This window comes from Heterodontus francisci, chromosome 1 (assembly GCF_036365525.1).
Source record: "Heterodontus francisci isolate sHetFra1 chromosome 1, sHetFra1.hap1, whole genome shotgun sequence".
Taxonomy (NCBI): Eukaryota; Metazoa; Chordata; class Chondrichthyes; order Heterodontiformes; family Heterodontidae; genus Heterodontus; species Heterodontus francisci.
In genome coordinates this window covers 38059074-38085177 of record NC_090371.1, presented here as the reverse complement: position 1 = coordinate 38085177, position 26104 = coordinate 38059074, and the positions used below count along the sequence as shown (strand labels likewise).

Genomic DNA, 26104 nt, shown 5'->3' with positions numbered 1-26104 from the left:
TGATTGATAGAAAAATTAGAGGGGAGATGAGGAAAAACCTTTTCACCCAGAGGGTGGTGGGGGTCTGGAAATCACTGCCTGAAAGGGTTGTTGCGGCAGAAACACTCAACTCATTCAAAAGGAGACTGGATATGCACCTTAAGTGCCGTAATCTGCAGGGCTACGGACCAAATGCTGGAATGTGGGATTAGAATGGGTGGATCGTTTTTTGGCAGGCACAGACATGATGGGCCAAGTGGCCTGTTCTGTGCCGTAAACTTTCTATGATTTTATGATTCTAATTTGCATCCGGTGAGCTCCCACAAACAGCACTGTGTTAATGACCAGATAACCGGTTGATGTGATGTTGATTGAGGGATAAATATTGGCCAGTACACTGGGGAGAACTCTAATGGCTGCTTCAAAATAGTGCCTGTGGATTTTTAATGTCATCCTGAGAGGGTAGACAGGGCCTTGGTTTAAACCCGATCTGAAAGATGGCACCTCTAACTATCCAGTACTCCCTCAATACTGCACTGACTTGTCAGCTTTTTGATTTTTGTGCTCAACTCTCTGGAGTGGTACTTGGCCTCACAAGCGCCTGACTCAGAAATGACAGCGCTACTAACTGAGACATGGCTGAAGCTGTGAAACTGCAAGATGGCTAATGTGGGAAATGGAGATACACCATACTGAGGCAAATGGGGTGGGGGGTGCTGTAGGGGGCACCCTTTAAGGTTGAGGTATATTGTTAAGGTTGAATATAAGGTTCAGTCCTTCGTTCAGTCCTAGAACTCTCATCCTTGACTCAGAATATCTTTAATGCCCCACTCCAGAAGCTTAATCTAGACTGGCCTTTTTGTGCAGTACTCAGGGAGTGCTGCACTGTCAGAGGTGTCATCTTTCAGATGAAACATTTATCCCTTTACAAACATTACCAAAAAAGATGATCTGGTGAACTATTTTATTGCAGTGTGATTTAGCTGCTGAACTTCCTATATTACAACTGTCACTCCATTTGAAAACAGAGGTTGTGAAAGGCACAACATAAATTCAAGTTTCCTTTCTTTGAATAGGAGAATTCTGTTTTGGATTTTACCATGCAATAGCTAACCAGTGTGTGCTTGATGGTGACACTGAATGCCCGAAATGTTAGCGGTTCCATTCCTCAGCATTAACATTGCACATCTTGGTGAGCATAAAATAAAAAGACCAGCAGACTTAAATGCTAAATTCTGGATTCTTAACAAAGCCCACAGTTTATATCAGTGACTAAGCATCTGCTAACTGCATACAACTTATAAACATGGGTTAATTTTCCAAACAAGTACAGAAGTTATGGATCCTTGGCTACTGGGAGCACATGTGAGGAAACTGTGCACACTTTTCCTGGTCAAAGTTCCAATCCGAGAGAGCCCGTTTGGAATCTTATCCTTTTCATGTTTCCACTAAACAGTTGATACTGTATTAGTTAATAGCTACACTGAATTATTGAAGAACTTAGAGTAGTGAGGGGAGACTTTAGATTGTAATGTCACTGAATAGTAATCCAGAGGCCCAGGCTAATCCTCTGGGGGCACTGGTTCAAATTCCACCATAGCAGCTAGTGGAATTTAAATTCAGTTAATTAATAAAAATCTGGAATTGAAAGTTAGTCTCAGTAATAGTGCCATGAAGCTATCATCGATTATCATAAAATTCCATCTGGTTTAGGGAAGGAAATCTGCCATCCTTACCTGGTCTGGCCTACATGTGACTCCAGACCCACAGCAATGTGTTTGGCTCTTAACTGCCCTCTGAAATGGACTGGCAAGCCACTCAGACCCACGTCCCATGAAAGAATTTTTAAAAATGAAGTGCTTCATGCATTTTTTACCTACAAAGAATTTTAGATGGAACATGAGTACAGAATGATGAACCAGGGAGCCAAGTATCCAAAAATGTGTGAATTTACTCCAAAGAAACTATGGAAAGAATTTCTGCAGGTCGCCTCCTGACTGTCTGCCATAGCTTCAGTGTAAGATCAACGGAAACCCAAGAGTGGAGGGAAAAGTGGCGTAAACATCATTAATGTTGTTTCTCCAGAGTTACAACAGACGATTGGGAGAACTGGAAATGCAACCCCAACCGCTGATGTCACTGTTCCTGCTCTGTGTTAACAGGACAAAAATAGAACTTATAAATTTTAGATAATTGGCAAAAGTAGCAGAGGAGGAGATATGGAGAATTTGCTTTTTAATGCAGTGAGTTATGATGATCTGGAATGCATTGGCTGAAAGGCTGGTGGAAGCAGATTGAATAGTAACTTTCAAAAGGAAATTGGATAAATACATAAAAATGAACAATCTGCAGGACTATTGGAATACAGGAAGGGAATAGGCCTAATTGGATATCTCTTTCAGGGAGCCGACACAACCGGAATGGGCCAAACGGTCTATATTATTCTTTGAAATGAAATTGGTTCCTAGGTTCTCTTAGGCAACATTTTTCAACCAATACTGTTGCAGTGCAGCTTTAAATGAGGCTTTTCTTTATGGACTGCAAAGAAGCCAGCAGCTCTTGCCTCTCTGGGAATACCACATATTACAGGATGTGAAGGTGACTAAACATGCCTGAAGGCAGGAGCCTCTAGTCTCAGCACATTGAGCTTAATCCCAAGACATTAAAGTATAAACTAAAGTGAAACTCCATCTGCATTGTTCTTTGTGCCAATGCAGAGTGACAGAACAAATTGGGCTGTATTGCATAATACTGCTAAGACTCACTGGAAATTATAGACCAGTTAGCATAACTTGAAAGTGGGGAGAATTCCTTGAGGCTTTATAAAGAATGCTTTGAATACTCAATTAAAGTGCACAGAAGTCATGAAGAGCAGTCAGACATGGATTTTCAAGCAATACCTATGATCCAGGAAAGTAAATAAACTAGTGGAAGATAGTTCTCCAGCACATACGATTTACCTGGATTTTCAGAAGGCAATCAACCTAAAGCCTACAAGGGACAATGTTACAGACGATTAAGACTTGTAGAATCAACAGCAAATTAAACAGCGAGATCATAAAATGGCTTGAAACTTGGAAGCAGAAGGCAGTGATAAGTGGAAATAGCTCTGCCTGATGGGGAACAGAGAGCAGTAGAGTATGCAGTGCTTGGTTTTTTGGTCCCTTGTTGTCAGTAACATTTAATAAAGAATTGGAAGACTGTACTTTTTGTGATATTAGAATCATTTACTGATTATATCAAGTTTAGTGAGCAAGCGGAAAGAACAGTTTTCAAAAAGATCTGGACTAATTAAAAATGATGGACGAAGGAATGGCAGATGGGTTTTAAGGTGAGTAAATGTTAAAGTAAAACAGTGAAGTTGGATAAAATTAAAGCACAAATTCTGTACAGGCTCACTAACCTTGAAAGTAATTAACGATGGATTAATGTGACCACAGGTTCTGGGCGCAATATGATGTACACTCCTTCCAATCAGCAGAGACTTGGCATACCAACCTGGGGGCATGGTCAGTTTTGTGGGTGGGGACTGCTTCGGATGAATTGACTTTTGAGCCAACGTCAATGATCGTGGAAACTTGAGCGTAAATGGTTGTGGGCGTAACTTGTTTATGTTTTAAATTCCATGGTCTCTCGTGCTATTTCCGTCGATTCTGCCCAGATTGTGTTGACATTGGGATGGAAATCAAGTGAAAACTCTCAGCCCACTTGTTGGTGTTTAACATTTGCCTGTGATGTGATAACTGTGATGTATTTTGCAATAGACTGATATAAAGGCGGAACCAGGCAAACTGGGCCCCAATAGGATGCAAGCAATTGGCCCTGTTCATAAAAGGGTGACACCACTCATATTTATAGAGGATGGTTGATGCACCCAAACTGATTTGCAACTAAAATTGACAAACTAAATAAAAAGGGGTGCACCAAAGGTAGCAAAATTAAAACAGAAAGTCGAAGACTCCAGCAGCTGTGGAGGACATCCAGTGAACTAGTAGAAACAGCATTAAACAGTGACCCATGAGGTGGGTGTCAATTAGCACCGTTGGAAAAGGAAAAGGACTCAGTTGTCAATGGATATTTGGCAAAGTTATCCCACAAACTTGCCATTTCTCTTTTCGTTTGAGCTTTTCAACATTTACGGTTTTTCATTTCATTTCTATACATAGCTTTATGGATCTTTAATTTGTTGCATTTTGGGTAATGTTATCGAAATGGTTCAGGAGGTGATTGTATAACACGGGCTAGAAACACGCTTTGCACACTAAAATGGCCCCATTAACAGAAATAAATAAAATGGCTGTAGAGAGAAAACATTTTCACTTTCAATCTATTTAGGCCTCAATCAGGTATCTGACTGTATTTAACAAGAGTCTGGCGAGACTGATCTGATTTGTTATGTGTTGCTGGCATTGTGTAGCCAACAGTAATCCAGCACAGAGATGTTGATACTACGCTGAGCATGTGGACAAGTCTATGTGTAACCCAATCCACACTGTCGTGGGAGGCCTGCAATTGTTTTTCCTGAGGTACAGAGTATTCAACAAGGCAATTTTTCAGCTGGTAGCTTTTTTGGGAATGCCAAACAACCTGGTCTTTGTTAAAGTGCTAGTTAGAGCAACGAGGCAACTGACAGACAAAATGAAGCTGTTTCACTTCTCAACCATCTGTCTGCCTTCTGCTACTTACTCGCTTTCCGACAAGAATGCTGATTGCAAATGGCTCACATTTTGAAAAAAAAACATTCTCCTTCTTCTTAACACAGAAAGTTTTTCTGCGAACTCTACAGTGGCATTTGTGATTGCCTTCTGGATATCAAATCACTGCAGCAAATGGGAAACGGATGTTCTTCATCCAATTATATTTTGCAATTTAGATGAGCCACAGGCTGATCCCCAGACTGAGCTATGAGGAAAGATGGGGGAAGCTTGGGCTTTTCAGCCTTCAAAAGGAGGAGTCTTAGTTGAACTGCATAGAGAAGGTAATTGTGTGACACTAGGAGCAGCAGACACAAGCTTAAACCAGAAACTCAGGAAGCAGTTGAAATAGTGCTTGACACATGGAATGATCAGCTGGCTAGAGTAATGGGGGGGCGAAAAACATGCAATTATTTGGATTTTACGATGAGGGGAGTATCAGGCCTTACTGGATGGATGCATTTAAATGGGCCAAATGGCCTTCCTTATCTATATCTACTATCAACATCCTGGGGGTTACCATTGACCAGAAACCGAACTGGACCAGCAATATAAATACCATGGCTACTAGAGCAGGTCAAAGATTGGGAACTCTGAGCCGGGTAACCCACCTCCTGACTCCCCAAAGTCTGTCCACCATCTACAAGGCACAAGTCAGGAGTATGATGGAATACTCTCTACCCGCCTTGATGAGTGTGTCTCAAACAATACTCAAGAATCTTGACACCTTCCAGGACAAATCAGTCCACATGATCGGCACCCATCCACCGACTTAAATATTCACTCCCTCCACCACTGACGTACAGTGGCAGCAGTGTGTACCATCTATAAGATACCCTGCAACAACTCACCAAGGCTCCTTCGACAGCACCTTCCAAACCCCCGACCTCTGCCACCTGAAGAACAAGGGCAGCAGATGCATGGGAACACCACCACCTGCAAGTTCCCCTCCAAGCCACTCACCATCGTGGCTTGGAACTATATCACGGTTATTGCTATTACTGAGACTTGGTTGAGGGAAGGGCATGATTGGCAACTAAATATCCCAGGATATCGATGCTTCAGGCGGGATAGAGAGGGAGGTAAAAGGGGTGGAGGAGTTGCATTACTGGTCAAAGAGGATATCACAGCTGTGCTGAAGGAGGGCACTATGGAGGACTCGAGCAGTGAGGCAATATGGACAGAACTCAGAAATAGGAAGGGTGCGGTAACAATGTTGGGGCTGTACTACAGGCCTCCCAACAGCGAGCGTGAGATAGAGGTACAAATATGTAAACAGATTATGGAAAGATGTAGGAGCAACAGGGTGGTGGTGATAGGAGATTTTAATTTTCCCAACATTGACTGGGATTCACTTAATGTTAGAGGTCTAGATGGAGCAGAATTTGTAAGGAGCATCCAGGAGGGTTTTCTAGAGCAGTATGTAAATAGTCCAACTCGGGAAGGGGCCATACTGGACCTGGTGTTGGGGAATGAGCCCGGCCAGGTGTTTGAAGTTTCAGTAGGGGACTACTTTGGGAATAGTGATCACAATTCCGTAAGCTTTAAAATACTCATGGACAAAGACGAGAGTGGTCCTAAAGGAAGAGTGCTAAATTGGGGGAAGGCCAACTATACCAAAATTCGGCAGGAGCTGGGGAATGTAGATTGGGAGCAGCTGTTTGAAGGTAAATCCACATGTGATATGTGGGAGGCTTTTAAAGAGAGGCTGATTAGCGTGCAGGAGAGACATGTTCCTGTGAAAATGAGGGATAGAAATGGCAAGATTAGGGAACCATGGATGACAGGTGAAATTGTGAGACTAGCTAAGAGGAAAAAAGAAGCATACATAAGGTCTAGGCGGCTGATGAAAGACGAAGCTTTGAAAGAATATCGGGAATGTAGGACCAATCTGAAACGAGGAATTAAGAGGGCTAAAAGGGGTCATGAAATATCTTTAGCAAACAGGATTAAAGAAAATCCCAAAGCCTTTTATTCATATATAAGGAGAAAGAGGGTAACTAGAGAAAGGATTGACCCACTAAAGGACAAAGGAGGAATGTTATGCTTGGAGTGAGAGAAAATGGGTGAGATTCTAAACGAGTACTTTGCATCGGTATTCACCGAGGAGAGGGACATGACGGATGTTGAGGTTAGGAACAGATGTTTGATTACTCTAGGTCAAGTCGGCATAAGGAGGGAGGAAGTGTTGGGTATTCTAAAGGGCATTAAGGTGGACAAGTCCCCAGGTCCGGATGGGATCTATCCCAGGTTACTGAGGGAAGCGAGAGAGGAAATAGCTGGGGCCTTAACAGATATCTTTGCAGCATCCTTAAACACGGGTGAGGTCCCGGAGGACTGGAGAATTGCTAATGTTGTCCCCTTGTTTAAGAAGGGTAGCAGCGATAATCCAGGTAATTATAGACCGGTGAGCCTGACGTCAGTGGTAGGGAAGCTGCTGGAGAAGATACTGAGGGATAGGATCTATTCCCATTTGGAAGAAAATGGGCTTATCAGTGATAGGCAACATGGTTTTGTGCAGGGAAGGTCATGTCTTACCAACTTAATAGAATTCTTTGAGGAAGTGACAAAGTTGGTTGATGAGGGAAGGGCTGTCGATGTCATATACATGGACTTCAGTAAGGCGTTTGATAAGGTTCCCCATGGCAGGCTGATGGAGAAAGTGAAGGCGCATGGGGTCCAAGGTGTACTAGCTAGATGGATAAAGAACTGGCTGGGCAACAGGAGACAGAGAGTAGCAGTAGAAGGGAGTTTCTCAAAATGGAGACGTGTGACCAGTGGTGTTCCACAGGGATCCGTGCTGGGACCACTGTTGTTTGTGATATACATTAATGATTTGGAGGAAAGTATAGGTGGACTGATTAGCAAGTTTGCAGACGACACTAAGATTGGTGGAGTAGCAGATAGTGAAGGGGACTGTCAGAGAATACAGCAGAATATAGATAGATTGGAGAGTTGGGCAGAGAAATGGCAGATGGAGTTCAATCAGGGCAAATGCGAGGTGATGCATTTTGGAAGATCCAATTCAAGAGTGAACTATACAGTAAATGGAAAAGTCCTGGGGAAAATTGATGTCCAGAGAGATTTGGGTGTTCAGGTCCACTGTTCCCTGAAGGTGGCAACGCAGGTAAATAGAGTGGTCAAGAAGGCATACGGCATGCTTTCCTTCATCGGACGGGGTATTGAGTACAAGAGTTGGCAGGTCATGTTACAGTTGTATAGGACTTTGGTTCGGCCACATTTGGAATACTGCGTGCAGTTCTGGTCGCCACATTACCAAAAGGATGTAGATGCTTTGGAGAGGGTGCAGAGGAGGTTCACCAGGATGTTGCCTGGTATGGAGGGCGCTAGCTATGAAGAGAGGTTGAATAGATTAGGATTATTTTCATTAGAAAGACGGAGGTTGAGGGGGGACCTGATTGAGGTGTACAAAATCATGAGAGGTATAGACAGGGTGGATAGCAAGAGGCTTTTTCCCAGAGTGGGGGATTCAATTACGAGAGGACACGAGTTCAAAGTGAAAGGGGAAAAGTTTAGGGGGGGATATGCGTGGAAAGTTCTTTACGCAGAGGGTGGTGGGTGCCTAGAACGCGTTGCCAGCGGAGGTGGTAGATGCGGGCACGATGGCGTCTTTTAAGATGTATCTAGACAGATACATGAATGGGCAGGAAGAAAAGAGATACAGACCCTTAGAAAATAGGCAACATGTTTAGATAGAGGATCTGGATCGGCGCAGGCTTGGAGGGCCGAAGGGCCTGTTCCTGTGCTGTAATTTTCTTTGTTCTTTTGTTCTTTGTTCCTTCACTGTCGCTGGATCAAAATTCTGGAGCACCCTTCCTAACAGCACTGTTGGTGCACCTGCACCTCAATACCACCTTCTCAAGGGCAATTAGGGATGGGAAAACAAATGCCGGCCTTGCCAGCAACGCCCACATCCAATGAAAGAATAAAAAATAACTTGTTACTACTGTAACAAATCTGGAAATTCTCACTCTCCTGGAATTAGAATCACTCAACTTGATTTAAGAAACATAATCTATTTCACTGTGCTTCACTGTTGAAAAATAAACTCCTTGGGACCAATTTTCACCTCATTGTTTTTAGGCACTGTCATGCTAACAAAGGGAACAGTGAGGAAATATGAAATGGATTGGAGGAATTATGAAATAAAAGTTAACTGTTGAACTGAACCACAAGAAAATAGACACATTTGTGCTACAAAAAATGGAGTTGAGGTCAGATGACTCCTCCCATGCGGTCAATAAACATGTTTGTCTATTCGAGACGAAACCCATTATCTACATCTGAATTAGCTTTGGGGAAAACACATCGAAATGTAAAACAGCCCATTCCATGCAAACAATTCCTATCTTCAGGAATGGAGCTACCAAAGACTGTTGTAGACAGACTGACTCCGCAGCCAAGTATAAAATAATAGATGTGAAGTAGCACCTATTCGTCAGAATGAACCACATTCAGACATCAACATGGAACAAGGTTACTTCAGAAATCCCTCACCTGTGAGAGTGAACCTGGATTTCCACCATCAACTTCGGATAGAGTCTGAACAAAGAGGAGCCTGCAACACTTCATCCTTGTCAAGGCAAAGAATTTTCAGGCCTTCACTGTTGAAAGATTTCCTCCCAAAAAGCTTCTAAAGGTTTTCTTAAAATAATGAACTTTCTCACCAGAATTGGACTCCAGCTGCATGCTATCACTCTACTCTCTCTATCTTTTCATGTGCGTGTGTGAATGTGTGAGTGGATGAAATCGCGAACATTTTTCAGTTATTGTGTAAAATAAATACTGATCATTCTTTTATAACCTATGAGAAAACCTGTCATTTGTCTATTTATTTGATCCTTAAAACACGCAGGGACTAAAACACTATTTTTAAAACACGATCTGAGGTCAGTTGAGAGGTGAAAAGTGAAACTCACTCATACCACTGCCCACCTGTCCGTAACAGCACAATCTTCTGATTTCCAGGTGGATCTGAACTTAGCGATCCTGCATTTGGTGGGAAACTCATTAACGTTTGTATACAGGTGTCAACTAATGCTGTCAGGGCCCAGAGCCATTTGTGTCTCCACTGCAGTCTTGCCTCTGAGTCACAAGGTTCCAGGTTCAAGTCCAACTCCAAGACTTGAACACAAAAATCAAGGCTGACACTTCAGTGTAGTATTGAGGAAGTGCTGCACTGCTGGAGGTACCATCTTTTGGATGGGACATTAAATCGAGGTCCCGTCTGCCCCCACAGGTGGACATGAAAGATCCCATGGCATTATTTCAAAGAAGAGCAGGGGAGTTAACCCTAGTGTCTTGGCCAACATATGTCCCTCAATCAACATCACAAAGACAGCTTATCTGTTCATTATCACATTGCCGTTTGTGGGACCTTGCTGTGCACAAATTGGCTGTTGTGTTTCCTACATTCCAACAGTGATTACACTTCAAAAGTACTTCATTGGCTGTAAAGCACTTTGAGATGTCCAGTATTCATGAAAAGCGCTATATAAATGGAAGTCTTTGTTTTTCTTTCTTTTCACAAGCATTGCTATCACTTCCTCAATCCTCCCACAGATCTTTGGACAGTACAGATCAGGAGGAAGGCATTTCCAGTGGTGTTTAAAGAGCTTATCATGGGCTGTCAGATCAAACACAACAAATGTTTGGGAGACATTTTGCTTGTATAATATTTTCATAGTTATTTAGACTATTTCAAAGTGATAGTAGTGGTTGTACCACTGTTGAATTCTTAAGTAGCTTCTGGTAACACACTTTTTCACTTCATGGCCTTCATTACTTTCCCCATGGACATCCAAAGACAACAGAATAAGGCTGTTGGGTTTGCACAGATTGCGATCTTCCTGAAGTCCACATCGCCCTGAGGGTTCCTTCAGATGAGCAAACTGCTTTTATGAAATGCAAGAGCTTCATAGAATCATAGAAAGTTTAAGGTACAGAAAGAGGCCACTTGGCCCATCGTGTCTGTGCCGACCAAAATACGATCCACCTATTCTAATCCCACATTCCAGCATTTGGTCCGTAGCCCTGCAGATTACTGCATTTGAGGTGCATATCCAGACTCCTTTTGAATGAGTTGAGGATCTCTGCCTCAACTACTCTTTCAGGCAGGGAGCTCCAGACCATCACCACCCTCTGGATGAAAAAGTTTTTCCTCATCTCCCCTCTAATTTTTCTACCAATCACTTTAAATCTATGTCCCTTCATCTCTACCCTCTCTGCTAAGGTGAATAGACCCTTCACCTCCACTCTATCCAGGTCCCTAAAATTTTGTACATTTCAGTCAGATCTCGCCTCAGCCTTCTCTGTTCCAAGGAGAACAACTCCAACCAATCCAATTTTTCCTCATAGCTGCATTTTTCCAGTCCTGGCAACATCCTCTCAAATCTCCTCTGTACCCTCTCTAGTGCAATTATATCCTTTCTGTAATGAAGTGGCCCAAACTGCACACAGTACTCACGTTGTGGCCTAACCAATGAGTTATACATTTCCAGCATAACCTCCCTGCTCTTAGGTTCTATACCTGGCTAATAAAGGAAAGGATTCCATATGCCTTATTAACCACCTTATCAACCTGTCCTGCTACCTTCAGGGATCTGTGGACATTCACTCCAAGATCCCTCACTTCCTCTACACTTCTCAGTATTTTTGCATTAATCATGTATTCTTTTGCTTTGTTTCACCTCCCCAAATGCATCCCTCACACCTTTCTAGGTTGAATTCCATTTGCCACTTCTCTGCCCATCTGACCTGACCATCAATATCTTCCTGCAGCCTACAGCTATCCTCCTCACTATCTACCACACTATTAATATCCACTCCATTAATATGCAACTGGTTTGTGATTACCAGTAGGGCAGCATGCAGATCTGTGTCCTCTTTCCTGGTAGCTGCCATGATGTTGTTATCTTGTGGCAATCCTCAATCCCTGCACCGTTTACCCCTGCATAGCAAGTGAGAGGTTGGCTCTTTGGGAGCTACCCGCTACACATTTCACTCATGAGTCTTCTCAGGAACCGTCACTTTGCTCTGTAGGCAACCAGATCCATGGTTCAACAGGAGATCTGGTGGCTTCCTGCAAATACAGCCCTGAAGGATAATGGCTTGCTGTATACTGCTTATTATGCACTGCAACAGGAACAACACATGGAAACACTACTGGATGAGGACCTTCAATGTGCTGAGGGAGATGATACTGATGATGCAGAAGATAGTGAGGGAACAGGGGAGCTCATACACTTGCCTGCAGCTAAACTTCCTTAGCAGCAGCTTATTGAAGCATACTTTAGCTGAACAATCCCAGCTCCTCTGCTTAGCAGTCATGTCCAAGTCCTTACATCCTCTAATAAATTACATCTGGCCAAAGACCAATATTGATATTTATGCAGGGTCAACAGGAACGCTCTGCCCCTGCAAAGTATTCAAAAAGGTTCATCATTGTACTGGCTAATACAAATGCCTACACATTAATTATCCGTCTGTTGAAAGGTCATAGTGCCTACCTTAAGAGCTTTCTCACCTACTCTACTACTCCTACAAGGGTGCTACCCTGGTAGCTTCAGAATATGCGATGAAAGATTGCAGTTCAGATAAGGGTGCTTGAGCTCGGCTACGGACTGTATGAATTGGGCAGCTGATTTTCTGGCAACAGGCAGGCAACAGTTCATGGGGTGATGAGGATCCAGATGTGTTGTCATCCTGAGGACAATGAGTTTCCTTCTCATTGCATGACTGCCCCTGCAAACTGACAACTGGTATCCGAGCCTTTTCAAAGCAGATGATGGTGGAGCCCAGAGCTTGCATGGCCCCACTATATGCATGAGAGATGCCACTGATGGCATCACCCACTTCTACAAGGAAGGCCCTGCTGAAGCATTCATTGAGGTGACCACACACTCCACCTACACTGCAGAATGTCGATGCCATGCATTTAACAGAGGGGCTCATTACAGGAATGGTTCAGGGACCTGATCCAGGTCTAAGATCATCAGTAAGCTTTGTTCTTCACCACCTGACCAGTAATCTGCTTGTTATAGTAAGAGAAGTAGGCCATTCAGCCCCTCAGGACAGTCAGTTTGATCATGGCTATTCTACACCCCAACTCGTCAAAGCTCCATGCCTCTTGTTACCCTTGCCTACAAAAAATCTCTCAATCTCACTCCTGAAAGTTCCAATTGACCCAGCATTTATGGCCTTCTGGAGGAGATTCCAGATTTCTATCACCCTTTGTGTAAAAAAGTACTCCTCCCTATCTCTGTAATCCAGCCCTACAATCCTCTGAGATAGCTGCACTCTTCCAATTTTGTCCTCTTGAACATATGCAATTTTATCACTCCACCAATGACGGCTGTGCCTTCCGCCTCTCTACCTCTCTTGCCTTTTTTAAGACACTCCTTAAAATCTACCTCTTTAACCAAGATTTTGGTCACCTGCCCTAACAGCTCCGCATGCGGCTCAGTGTTAAATTTTGTTTGATAGCGCTCTTATGAAGCGCGTTGGGACATTTTACCATATTAAAGGTGCTGATGTTGATCTTGATTTTACTCCAAAATGGCCTAGCTCTAACTTAAGCATTATATCACCTTGTTCTTGATTCGCCCTCACCAGAGGAAATAGTTTCTCAATATCTACCCCTCGATCAAACCACCCCTAAATAGTTATTGAGCTCAGCTGGTTTTCATTCCATAAGGGATGGACTATCAGTTCCACCAGGATATCGCTGAGCCAGTAAAATTCAACTCCATTCCCTTGTCAATGCTGAGTTGCTGTTTACCCAGCAAACGGACAATAGGTCTCCAAGCCTTTCCAAAGCAGAAGTAATGGTGGAGCCCAGAGCCTGCATGGCCCCATTATATGCATGAGAGATGCTACTGTTGGCATCACCCACTTCTACAAGGAATGCCCTGCTGAATCATTCGTTGAGCTAACCACACATTCCACCTTTTCCCCACTGACGTCCACCTAGGTGACACATGGGCAGAAATCACAGTAAGTTAGATAGCAATGTGTCCTAAGAGTTCAGCTTCTACCAGACTGTGGTCTTCTGCTGCATATTCTCCTTGAAAATGCCAAGCATTGTGATACTTGGTGCTATACTCAAGCGACAGAATTCACCAAACTTCCCCTCCTTTGGGCAATGTTCTCTGCTCACTGTTGGGAGCCACTTTTCCCAGTGTCTTTGCACCAGTGTTAAATGGCATAAAGTAACACTAGGTGGGAATGAAGAAAATTCTGGATAAATGTACACATTCACTTTAATCACAGTTTAACGGATGCTTAACAGTGCATAACAGGCACAATTATTAACACTGGGTTTGTATGCTAATATGCATTACAAATACATACCCCAGAAGCTATATGGAAAAAATTTAATAACCAGTCCATTAACATCAACTTACCAAATTATCACTCTAATGTACAATTAGTGCATGTGTTAACTCTCACACACAAACCAATTAAACAACCCGAATTCCTTAAAATAAATAAATGTTTAAACCTTGTAACACAAAGGAAGTTTAATTTAGGTGAATTAATAAATAAGAATTGAACTTACACTTTTTAATCAGAAGACCCCTCATTTTGCCTTCTGTTGTGCTGACCGTCTCCTTTAGGAAAAGAACCATATCGTCCAGCTTGATTGCTGTGGTTTTTGGTATTGGCTTCTCCAGGAGAAGTTGAGCACTTATTTAATAGCAAGCAAAGAAAAAAATTAATTCCAAAAGAACATTTCTGATGTGAGATAAAATATGTATTTTTAAAAACCTCAGAATGAAATGCAACCAATTATTTTGTATTTTTAAAATTTGAGAAACCTCAGTCCAAAGAGCAAAATGCCACAAAGATGGGTGTCGTGATTTACCAATACTAAACATGGGTCATAAAAGTCTGAAGATTGTACAGGTAGGAAATATCAAAAGGTGAGGAATTTCCTACCTAGGGTGTTCAAGGGTACTGTCAGGATCTTCACACAAAGACGAATGGAAATCTGAAACTCGCTCCCCCAAAAAGCTGACGAGGATAGTTCAATTAAAAATTTTGAACATGATATTGATAGATTTTATTGTTAGGCAAGGGTATTAAGAGTAACAGAACCCAAGCTGGTGCATGGAGTTAAGATACAGATCAGCAATGCTCTAACTGAATGGCAAAACAAGTTCAAGGGACTGAATGGCCTACTCTTGTTCCTTTGTTCCTAAGTATGGGTCAACTTCATTACTTGAAGTTTCATATAATTGAGTTACATTGAGTCTTCAGTACAGAAATAGGCTATTCAGCTAAATTAATCAATGATGGCATTGTTGTTCTACATGAACCTCTTCCCACCTCTCTTCATCTAACCTTATCAGCATATCCTTCTATTCCTTTCTCCCTCCTGTGCTTATCTAGCTTTTCCTTAAATGGATCTATGCTGTTCGCCTCAACTACTCCTTGTGGTGGCACATTCCATATTCTTATCACTGTTGGGTAAAGAAGTTGCTCCTGAATTCCCTATTGGATTTATTAGTCACAATTTCATATTTATAATCTCTAGTTTTAGACTCCTCCACAAGTGGAAACATTTTCTCTATGTCTTCCCAGTCTAAACCTTCCACTGTCTTAAAGGCATCTATCAGGTCACCTATCAGTCTTCTCTTTTCGAGAGAAAAGAGCTTGTTCAACCTTCCTTGGTAAGTATATCTTCTCAGTTCTGGTATAATCCTTGTGAATATTTTTGTATCTTCTTCAGTGCCTCTATATCCTTTTTATAGTATGGAGACTCGAACCATACGCAGTACTCCAGGTGTGGTCTAATCAAGGTTCATTTCAAGTTTAACACAACTATTCTGCCTTTCAATTCTATTCTTCTAGCAATGAATCCTAGTGCTTGGTTTGCTTTTTATAAATGAACTTATTATCCTGCATCACTACTTTTAATGATTTATCAACATGTACCCCTCAAACCCTTTGCTCCTCTACCCCATTTGCTGTCTTATTATCCAAGCAGTATGTGGCCATTTTTCGCCAATAACAAGTCCATTCTGCACGTTTAGCAATATCTTCTTGTATTTTGTTGCATTTTGCCTTTGTGTTAACTACAGCCCCCAATTTGATGCAATCTACATATTTTAAAATTGCATTTTCAGTTCCCAAGTCAAAATCGTTAATATAAAGTGATTAGTATTTGGTAAATTTTAAAGGCTAGTTAACAGGAATAAAATAGTTTGAAAAATGTTAATATTATTAAATCCTACACTCCAAGCAAGGAATTGGAGTTGCAATCCTGTACCCTAAACTCTAACTCATGTTCTCTTCAATCACAGTTTTCCCACTCAAAGCAAAGGAAACTGGAATTTATCTTCTTATTTTTCATAGTATGGTAAATATGATCAATATGGTTTTTTAGATGGGTTATGATGAGGTCTTTGGAATACATGTTAAGGTGGGTACATAACTGATCCCTTTGCTCTCATGGAGGGTGAGGTACATCCAGTCACGTATCTGTGCTTCTTATGGTATAGAGACTTAAGTGCTTCTGATCCCTGGTTGGAAGGTAAGCGCTTTGTCTTTTGTCGAGGTAGTCCATGGCTATGCAGGAAGCATTATGCAGTGAAGTTGCTCTGGTTTTCAGTCTTCAGCTTAGAAAAAGTAGCCTTCTCAAGCTTAAAGTGTAACCAAGTCCCACCAAGATTGGAGCCATCTACTTTATCAACTGTTGTGCCATGTTTAACAAGCTGAACTTCACAACCAGTCTATCACCGGGACCATAGAAACATAGAAAATAGGAGCAGGAGTAAGCCATTCGGCCCTTCGAGCCTGCTCCGCCATTCATTATGATCATTGCTGATCATCCAACTTAGTAACCTGTTCCCGCTTTCCCCCATATCCTTTGATCCCTTTCGCCCCAAGAGTTATATCTAACTCCTTCTTGAAAACATACAATATTTTGGCCTCAACTGCTTTCTGTGGTAGCGAATTCCACAGGCTCACCACTCTCTGTGGTGAAGAAATTTCTCCTCATCTCAGTCCTGAAAGATTTACCCTGTATCCTTAGACGATGACCTCGGTTCTGGACTCCCCCACCATCGGGAACATCCTTCCTGCATCTAAACTGTCAAGTCCTGTTAGAATTCTATAGGTTTCTATGAGCTCCCCCCCTCACCCTTCTGAACTCCAGCGAATATAATCCTAACCGACTCAATCTCTCCTCATACATCAGTCTCGCCATCCCAGGAATCAGTCTGATAAACCTTCACTGCGCTCCCTCTAAAGCAAGAACATCCTTCCTCAGATAAGGAGACCAAAGCTGCACACAATATTCCAGGTGTGGCCTCACCAAGGCCCTGTATAATTGCAGCAAGACATCCCTGCTCCTGTACCCGAATCCTCTTGCTATGAAGGCTAACATGCCATTTTCCCTTTTTACTACCTGCTGCACCTGCATGCTTACCTTCAGCGACTGGTGTACGAGAACACCCAGGTTTCTTTGTATATTCCCCTCTCTCAGTTTATAACCCTTCAGATAATAATCTGCCTTCCTGTTTTTGCTACCAAAATGGATAACCTCACATTTATCCACATTATACTGCATCTGCCATGCATTTGCCCACTCACTCAACTTGTCCAAATCACCCTGAAGCCTCTCTGCATCCTCCTCACAACTCACCCTCCCACCCAGTTTTGTGTCATCTGTAAATTTGGAGATATTACATTTAGTTCCCTCATCTAAATCATTAATGTATATTGTGAATAGCTGCAGTCCTAACACCGATCCCTGCGGTACCCCACTAGTCAATGCCTGCCATTCGGAAAAAGACCGTTTATTCCTACTCTTTGTTTCCTGTCTGCCAACCAATTTTCTATCCATTGCAATAACTATCCCCAATCCCATGCTTTAATTTTACATGCTAATCTCTTATGTGGGACTTTGTCGAAAGCCTTCTGAAAGTCCAAATAAACCACATCCACTGACTCCCCCTCATCAATTCTACTAGTTACATCCTCAAAGAATTCTAGTAGATTTGTCAAGCATGATTTCCCTTTCGCAAATCCATGCTGACTCTGTCCGATTCTACCACTGTTCTCCAAGTGCTCTGCTATAAAATCTTTGATAATGGACTCTAGAATTTTCCCCACTACCGATGTCAGGCTGACTGGTCTATAGTTCCCTGTTTTCTCTCTACCTCCCTTTTTAAATAGTGGGGTTACATTAGCTACCCTACATTTGTCTTCACCAATCTTTTTCTCTTTAAATACTTATAGAAACTTTTATAGTCAGTTTTTATGTACCCCGCAAGCTTACTCTCATACTCTATTTTCCCCTTCTTAATCAATCCCTTGGTCCTCTTTTGCTGAATTCTAAACTGCTCCCAATCCTCAGGTCTGTTTTTTTTCTGGAGAATTTGTATGCCTCTTCCTTGGATCTAATGCTATCTCTAATTTCCCTTGTAAGCCATGGTTTGGCTACCTTTCCCGTTTTACTTTTGTGCCAGACAGGAATAAACAATTGTTGCAGTTCATCCATGCACTCTATGACTGGTTGCCATTGCCTTTCCACCGTCATCCCTTTAAGTAACGTTTCCCAATCCATCATAGCCAACTCGTGCCTCATACCTTCGTCGTTTCCTTTGTTAAGATTCAGGACCCTAGTCTCAGAATCACCTACATCACTCTCCATCTTGATGAAGAATTCTATCATATTATGGTCGCTTATCCCCAAGGGGTCTCACACAACTAGATTGTCAATTATTCCTCTCATTACACAATACCCAGTGTAGGACGGCCTGTTCTCTAGTTGGTTCCTCAATGTATTGATCCAGAAAACCATCCCGTAAGCACTCCATGAATTCCTCCTCTACGATATTGTGACTAATTTGATTTGCCCAATCTATATGCAGATTAAAATCACCCATAATTACAAATGTTCCTTTATCGCATGCGTCTCTAATTTTCTGTTTAATGCCATTCCCAACATTACCACTACTGTTTGGGGGTCTTTATAAAACCCACACTAATGTTTTTTGACCGTTAGTGTTTCGCAGCTCTGCCCATACTGATTCCACATCGTCGGAGCTAATATCCTTCCTCACTATTGCGTTAATTTCCTCTTTAACCAGCAATGCAACTCCACCGCCTTTTACTTTTTGTCTGTCCTTCCTAAATACTGAATACCCCAGGATGTTCATTTCCCATCCCTGGTCACCCTGCAGCCATGTCTCCATAATCCCGACTATATCATACCCATTTACACCTATTTGTGTGATTAATTCATCCACTTTATTGCAAATGCTCTGCGCATTAAGGCACAAAGCCGTAAGGCTTGTCTTTTTAACATTACCTGTCCCCTCCCCACTATTTTGCACTGTGGCCCTGTTTGATTATGGCCCTTGATTTCTCTGCCTGTCACTTTTCTTAGTCCCTTTACTGTCTTTTGTTCTTGTCCTTGATCCCCCCTCCTCTGATTCCTTGCAAAGCTTCCCATCCCCCTGCCATTTTAGTTTAAAACTTCCCCAACCACACTAGCAGTTGTTTCTAAATTTGAATGTTGCCATCTACACTTCTACTTCACACTATTGCTGCTTCTGTCATTTCATAAGAGCATAGGAACAAAAGCAAGTCACTCAGCCCCTCAAGCCTGTTCCAGCATTTAATTAAATCATGGCTGATCTGCACCTCAACTCCATTTGCTCCATATGTCCTTGCTACCTTAACCCCCGCCCAAAAATCTCGAACTCAATCCCATTCTTAAAAAGTTCCATTGACCCAACATCCACTGTCTTTTTGGGGGAGAAAGTTGCAGAATTCCACTACTTTTTGCATGAAAAATAGCTTCAGTACTGCTGGAAACAGAGACATTTTGTTGAAGCTTTTCCTCTTGCACTCATCAGGACAATTCACAAGAATACCAATGTGAGGGAAGCAACAAATTTATACTATGAGAAGAGAGTGGTGATTGGTTGGCAAGTGGACTCTGATTGATAGAGACATTGCCATAGAGAATGCACCAGTTTATGGTGACTAACAGTTAACTGCCAAGCTTTTTCAGTCACCATAAGCTGTCAGTCACCAAAAACTGGTGTAACTCTTGAACAGGAAAGTTCACCCGGGAGTGGCAGCAAGAGGCTCAGCTAGTTTAAGTGGCCTTTTCTCATTGTAGTATTTGAGGAGACTTTACCTCATAAGAAACTAGGATTCATCACTGTAGATAGGGTGCTGAATACTTGAGGGATATTCATGTTGCAAAGGAAAGTTGGACTCAGAATCTACGATTGGTAATTTTTATGACTCAAATAAAGGAATTTTAAGCCTTATTTGGTAAATCGTAACGTAGGTTACACAGACAAGCCCATGATTTCACGAAGGAAGTTAAACTATATCCAAGATATGCTCTTGGCCAAATTCCCAGCTGAGGCTCTTGGGAGTATGATATCATTATGTGCAATTAGAAATATGGGATTACATGATACTCAGTGACTAATGGACCCAACAGATGTGTAGTGCATGCCTGTTATTGTTAAACTGATTGTATTCTGATCTGTATAGAATTGATTATGAAAGTTATTACTGCAGAGAAATACTTCCTTATAATCTTGAACCATCATCCAGTTAATTTAAAATAGATGCAACAAACTGATACTAACATGAGGAGCTGGGGGTGGTGGGTGGTTAATGTATCTACATTGAATGACCCTTTCTTTCTGTAACATATTAAGGCAATTTAACCATATTTTTCACAGAAAGCGAAGACTTTGTTAACCCGTCAGCTGCATTTTAGGAACGCTTTAGCAGAGGCTGAACGGCCACTATATTTAATCGGTAACACCTTTGGACCCCCAAAGCAGAGAAATGTAGACAAGGAGACGTAACAGAACATTGGGAATGGAAGTCTGCATGCCTGCTGCAAAGCCTGCCTGGATCATTTCAATGGACAGAAAATTGGGTGGACTGCATAACTTGTCGTGTGATCCTCTGACTTAGCAATCCAGAGGGCCAGGCTAATTCCCTGGGGACATGGGTTCAAATCTCACCAGGGCAGTTGGTGGAATTTCAATTCAATTAATTAATAAGTTCACTTAATTAATAAAAATCTGGAATTGAAAGCTAGTCTCTGTAATGGTGACTATGAAACTGCCATTGATTGTCGTAAAAACCCATCTGGTTTACTAATGTCCTTTAGGGAGGGAAATTTGCTGTCCTTACCTAGACCCACAGCAATGTGCAATGTCTGAACTCACCTCTGAAATGGCCCAGCAAGCCACTCAGTTGTCAAGGGCAATTAGGGATGGGCAAAAAATGCTGGCCTTGCCAGTGACATCCACATCCCATGAAAGAATAAAAAAAGCTCTGGCGCTTGGATTGCCGCTTTCGGGAAGCATGCACAGACCTGCTGAGTCAACTTACAGTGCTCACAGACACGTTGTACATTAAGACATTGGAAGCCCTTCCTGTTTATGAGGTCTGCTGACTGGTGTACAGGAGCCTTGATGGCCACATGTGGCAGTCGATGACACCCTGCACCTGGGGGAATCCAGCAATGGCCCTGAACCCGATGGACCTCTCAGATTGACTTTTGGGATTTGTGCAGAAGCGCACATAGTCGCCGGCCCTCCTTAAAAGGGTATTAGTGACCTCCTTGATGCACTGATGACTGTGAGATCACACACATGTTGCCAGTGGATCCCTGGAATGATCCAGAGTCATAGAGATTCAGTGCCACAATGATCTTCAAGCGCCACTGGTATTGGATTTCTGCCAAGTCTCCTAGGGCTCAGCTCATCCTGCATCATTGTGCATAGGTCAGTAATGGCCTCCCTGGGGAGGTGGAGACTTCATTGGCATTGTTTCTCGGTCACCTGCAGGAAGTTGAGTCTTGGCCAGTGGACCCTCTCTGGAGGGTAGTTTCTTCTGTGTGGAGGAGGCTGCTGCCTTTCCCCTCTGCATTCTTCTCCATCATCTGGAGGCCAATGCTGACCCTCCTGTGTGCTCACAGGTCATTGCCGTGCTGCTGCCGGTGCATCGATCTCCCTCCTGCTCTGCTGCACTTCCTCCTCAACAGCATCCCCAAAGCCTGGATGAATGAAGCCCATGATAAGTGGCCTTCCCCTAAGTGCAAGGCCTTCACTGTCACCTGCATCACTCCACCTTTCACCCACTTGTCACGTATGGCTTCCAGTGCTGGAACCTTTGCCGTCGCTCCTCAGTTGATTCTCAATGCCCTCCCTTCTCCACCCTGACTGGCAGTCAATGCTGCCTCACCTGATGGCTTCCCTTTGTAGTCAGCTATGAGCTCCCACCTCCATGTCACCTCCCTCAACCAGGCGAGGCTCTGAAGAACCGCAATTCCCGAGTACTGTTAATAAAATTTAAAACTGAGAATAAAATTTCTGTCACTAGGCCTCTTAACTACCTTAATTGCCTGCCTGCCGCGTTGATGTCTGCTTTCTGCCCTCCTTGTTTGCCGCCATCGATAAAATTAGGATGGGAGGTCACAACATCAGAATTACGGTCCGCCATCTCCCATCCCAATTTTATGCCCCATCCCCGCCTCCGTCCCCGTCTCCAAGGGTTGAATAAAATTCAGCCCAAACATTACTAATAGTGGAAGGCAAATTTGCGGGAGCTGGGTTTAAGTTAAATTTAAATAGGTAAGGCAGGATTGTGGCATGGAATAACACTGAAAATATGATGATGGGAATGTAGTTATTGTTGTTTCAATCATATGAGGAGTTCTAATATTCATAGTAGTTTGGCGGAGATTTGCAAGTGCCTGGAATGTTCTGGAAGTTAATTACTAATTTTGATTTACTTGATGAATGGATGTAAAAGTTCTTCTCTTTGGGGGTAATTTTAATCTAACTTAGTGGGTGGGAAACCTAGGCGATCGGGTGGAATGCTGGTTTTACAAACTGCCCAATATTACTCACCATTAAACTTCAATGAAGAGTATCATAGAATCATAGAAAGTTTATAGCACAGAAAGAGGCCACTTGGTGCATCATGTCTGTGCCAGTAAAATCCAGTGCAGTCTAAAACCAAAGTCAAAATTATCCCCACTAAGTAAAGAGATTGTATTAGTTACATCATGTGCTAACAGTTTGCCTTCAATCATCTCAGTCCCTAAAATGGACATCAGCCTGCTCTGCATAGAGTTATTTACATTCTCCAAATATTTTCTCTGATGTCTTTTATTAAACTTATGTCTTTAAATGATAATGGTATGACCATTAAATATGAGGCATGAATCATTTCTGCCAATTTTGTTAATGAACTTTGCAACCAAAACAGCTTGTGTGGGTAATAATTGTTTCAAAAGGCTTGTACATACTGTTTCTGAACAGTTGAATTTTGTTTCAGTCAATTATATACATTTATGCTTCAACGTAAAACAAATGACCTACCGTGTTTTAATGTCTGCTTTATCCTGTGGAAGAAGCATATGTCAAATATGTTAGACAAAAGCTGCAGTGTGGGTAAGAGAGCTATATCAGGATCATAGTTTAAATTACTGGTAGGTTCTACTCTCAGTCTGACTCAGTACATCTATCTAACCCCAAAAGACACTGCCAAGATGGCTAACTGATGGATCAGCAGAGGAGCAGGACTTGATCATTTGGCCTATTGAACCAGTTCATATTTGGTTAGCCATGGCAGCTCAACCTTTGTAGTCCCGATTCCCTTTCCTTTCTCCATATTCCTTAATATTGCTTTTCAATTATGTATTTAATACCCTTTTCAGCAGTTTATTATATTCTACATGATTGCCTTCTAAGGCATTCTCACAATCCTTGGTGTGAAGAATTTGTTTTCTGGATGAGTCAGAAATTCAAGCGCGACTTGAAGGGCATTTCCAGGAAGGTTTGGGAATGGTCTTCGGCAAATGAGAAGTGACAGCGAAGGCTCAGGGAGGGGAATCGCAGTCAGGGAAGAGGAGTACATGGCAGGGGAGGTGACCACTTGGCCCATAAGGAACCTTACAAAAAAAACTACCATGGCTTCTTCTGTCTCTGGCTCCCATTCCTGACAGGTTTGGCCTATCAGGGAAGCCACCACTGGTGCCCTGCTCAGGTCTCAGGCAATAAAAGCAGCTGGACCCGGTTGATGTGTTAGGAGCCTGTTCTGCATATTTACAAAGGGCCCTGTTGGTTTCGGGCAAGCGTCCTTGCCACCTACAAATTAAATTGGTGACGTCGTAAGGTGAGGAGGAAAGCCTTAGATTACAGGACGATATACATGGGCTGGTAAGATGGGCAGAGCAGTGGCAAATGGAATTTAATCCTGAGAAGTGTGAGGTGATACATTTTGGGAGGATTAACAAGGCAAGGGAATATACAATGGATGGTAGGACCCTGGCAAGTACAAAGGGTCAGAGGGAACTTGGTGCACTTGTCCATAGATCACTGAAGGCAGCAGCACAGGTAGATAAGGTGAATAGGAAGGCATATGGGATACTTGCCTTTATTAGCCGAGGGATAGAATATAAAATAAGGGAGGTTATGATGGAGCTGTAGAAAACCCTAGTTAGGCCACAGCTGGAGTACTGTGTACAGTTCTGGTCACCACACCATAGGAAAGATGTGATTACACTGGAGAGGGTGCAGAGGAGATTCACCAGGATGTTGACTGGGCTGGAGCATTTCAGCTATGAAGAGAGACTGGAAAGGCTAGGGTTGTTTTCCTTAGAGCAGAAAAGGCTGAGGGGGGACATGATTGAGGTATACAAAATTATGAGGGGCATAGATAGGGTAGACAGGAAGAAACTTTTGCCCTTAGTGGAGGTGTCAATAACCAGGGGTCATAGATTTAAGGTAAGGTGCAGGAGGTTTAGAGGGGATTTGAGGAAAAAGTTTTTCACCCAGAGGGTGGTTGGAATCTGGAACACACTGTCTGAAAGGGTAGCAGAGGCAGGAACCCTCACAGCATTTAAGAAGTATTTAGATGAGCACTTGAAACACCATAGCATACAAGGCGATGGGCCAAGTGCTGGAAAATGGGATTAGAATAGACAGGTGCTTGATGGCCAGCACGGACACGATGGGCCGAAGAGCCTGTTTCTGTGCTGTATAACTCTATAACTCTATGAGCCAGGCAGACCAGGGCAGGAATGTAGTGGGCAAGTTCTCCCACTCCATTTTAACTGGCCCAAGCCAGACAGGCTGTAGTGGGGGATGGGGAGCATAGAGTTAAAGTACCCCCTGAAGAGTCAGTCCAGATTATGCGCTCAAATCCAGGAATGGAGCTTGCATCCATAACTGCAGCAGTAAGAGTGCCACCAACTAAGCCAAGCTGGCACTTGATTAGTACAATGTCTAGCTGCACAGGTATTGATGCAAGGTGCTATACTGCTGAAATGAGTGCCCCTGATTGAGCAACATATTTATTCTGGTTTTTTCTGTTCATGGCAAAGGCCCCATCTTCCTGCTCCATTATTAGTAACAGAAAAAGTATCGCTCCCAAAATAATATCTTTTAACGGACAAGGTGCTGATGACATACCACATGGCCTATGAGTAACCTTGGACTTTGTGCAGAAATTCAACATTATGACTCAAACATGAACCATGTCAAACTTGGCATGTTATAAGAAAATCCGTTAATACTACATGTCTAGAATAAAAATAGAAAATACTGGAAATGCACAGCAGGCGAGTCAGCACACTGAGAAAGAAAGGATGAAGTTTATGGTGGATTCTGAACTAATGCAATCAGACTGGAGATGCTGTTTTTCTAGGAGTAGCCAAAATAAAGGGGGGGGGGAGAGAGAAAGAGAGAATAGGTAAAAATCAGGAGTGCAGATATATATATATATAGATATATATGGCAAGCGTTATCATTCAGGAATATACTGCAGAATAAATGCTACCAATATGCTGGAGCTGAAATACTTTGAGGGTTTGATTTAGTCCTACCGAACTGTAGGGTCAATTTTCTTCTGAATATTTTCCTAGCTTTTGGCAGTATTCTTGCAGTTGGGACAGAAAATGGGACCTGGACCCGTTACACTGGATCTCCATTCATTTGTTGGATTCTCTTCTGTCAATTCTACCAGATGCTGGAAGCAAATGGCCAAATATTTCAGTGAGGCAGTCTTTCTTTGGCCTCCTTATCTCGAGAGACAATGGGTAAGCGCCTGGAGGTGGTCAGTGGTGTGTGGAGCAGCGCCTGGAGTGGCTATAAAGGCCAATTCTAGAGTGACAGACTCTTCCACAGGTGCTGCAGAAAAATTTGATTGTCGGCGCTGTTGCACAGTTGGCTCTTCCCTTACGCCTCTGTCTTTTTTCCTGCCAACTGCTAAGTCTCTTCGACTCGCCACACTTTAGCCCCGCCTTTATGGCTGTCCGCCAGCTCTGGCGAACGCTGGCAACTGACTCCCACGACTTGTGATCAATGTCACAGGACTTCTTGTTGCGTTTGCAGACGTCTTTGAAGCGG

At 42.8% G+C, this 26104-nt stretch overlaps 1 protein-coding gene across 1 annotated transcript in view; it reads right to left on the bottom strand.

Moving 5' to 3' along the window:
* The window catches only part of LOC137376078 (E3 ubiquitin-protein ligase TRIM39-like), an 86538-nt gene that overhangs the window by 4350 nt on the left and 56084 nt on the right, over positions 1-26104 (bottom strand). The window contains exon 4 of the mRNA XM_068044505.1: positions 14254-14381. Within this exon, the coding sequence (XP_067900606.1) occupies positions 14254-14381 (128 nt within the window). The remainder of the gene's footprint in view (positions 1-14253; positions 14382-26104) is intronic.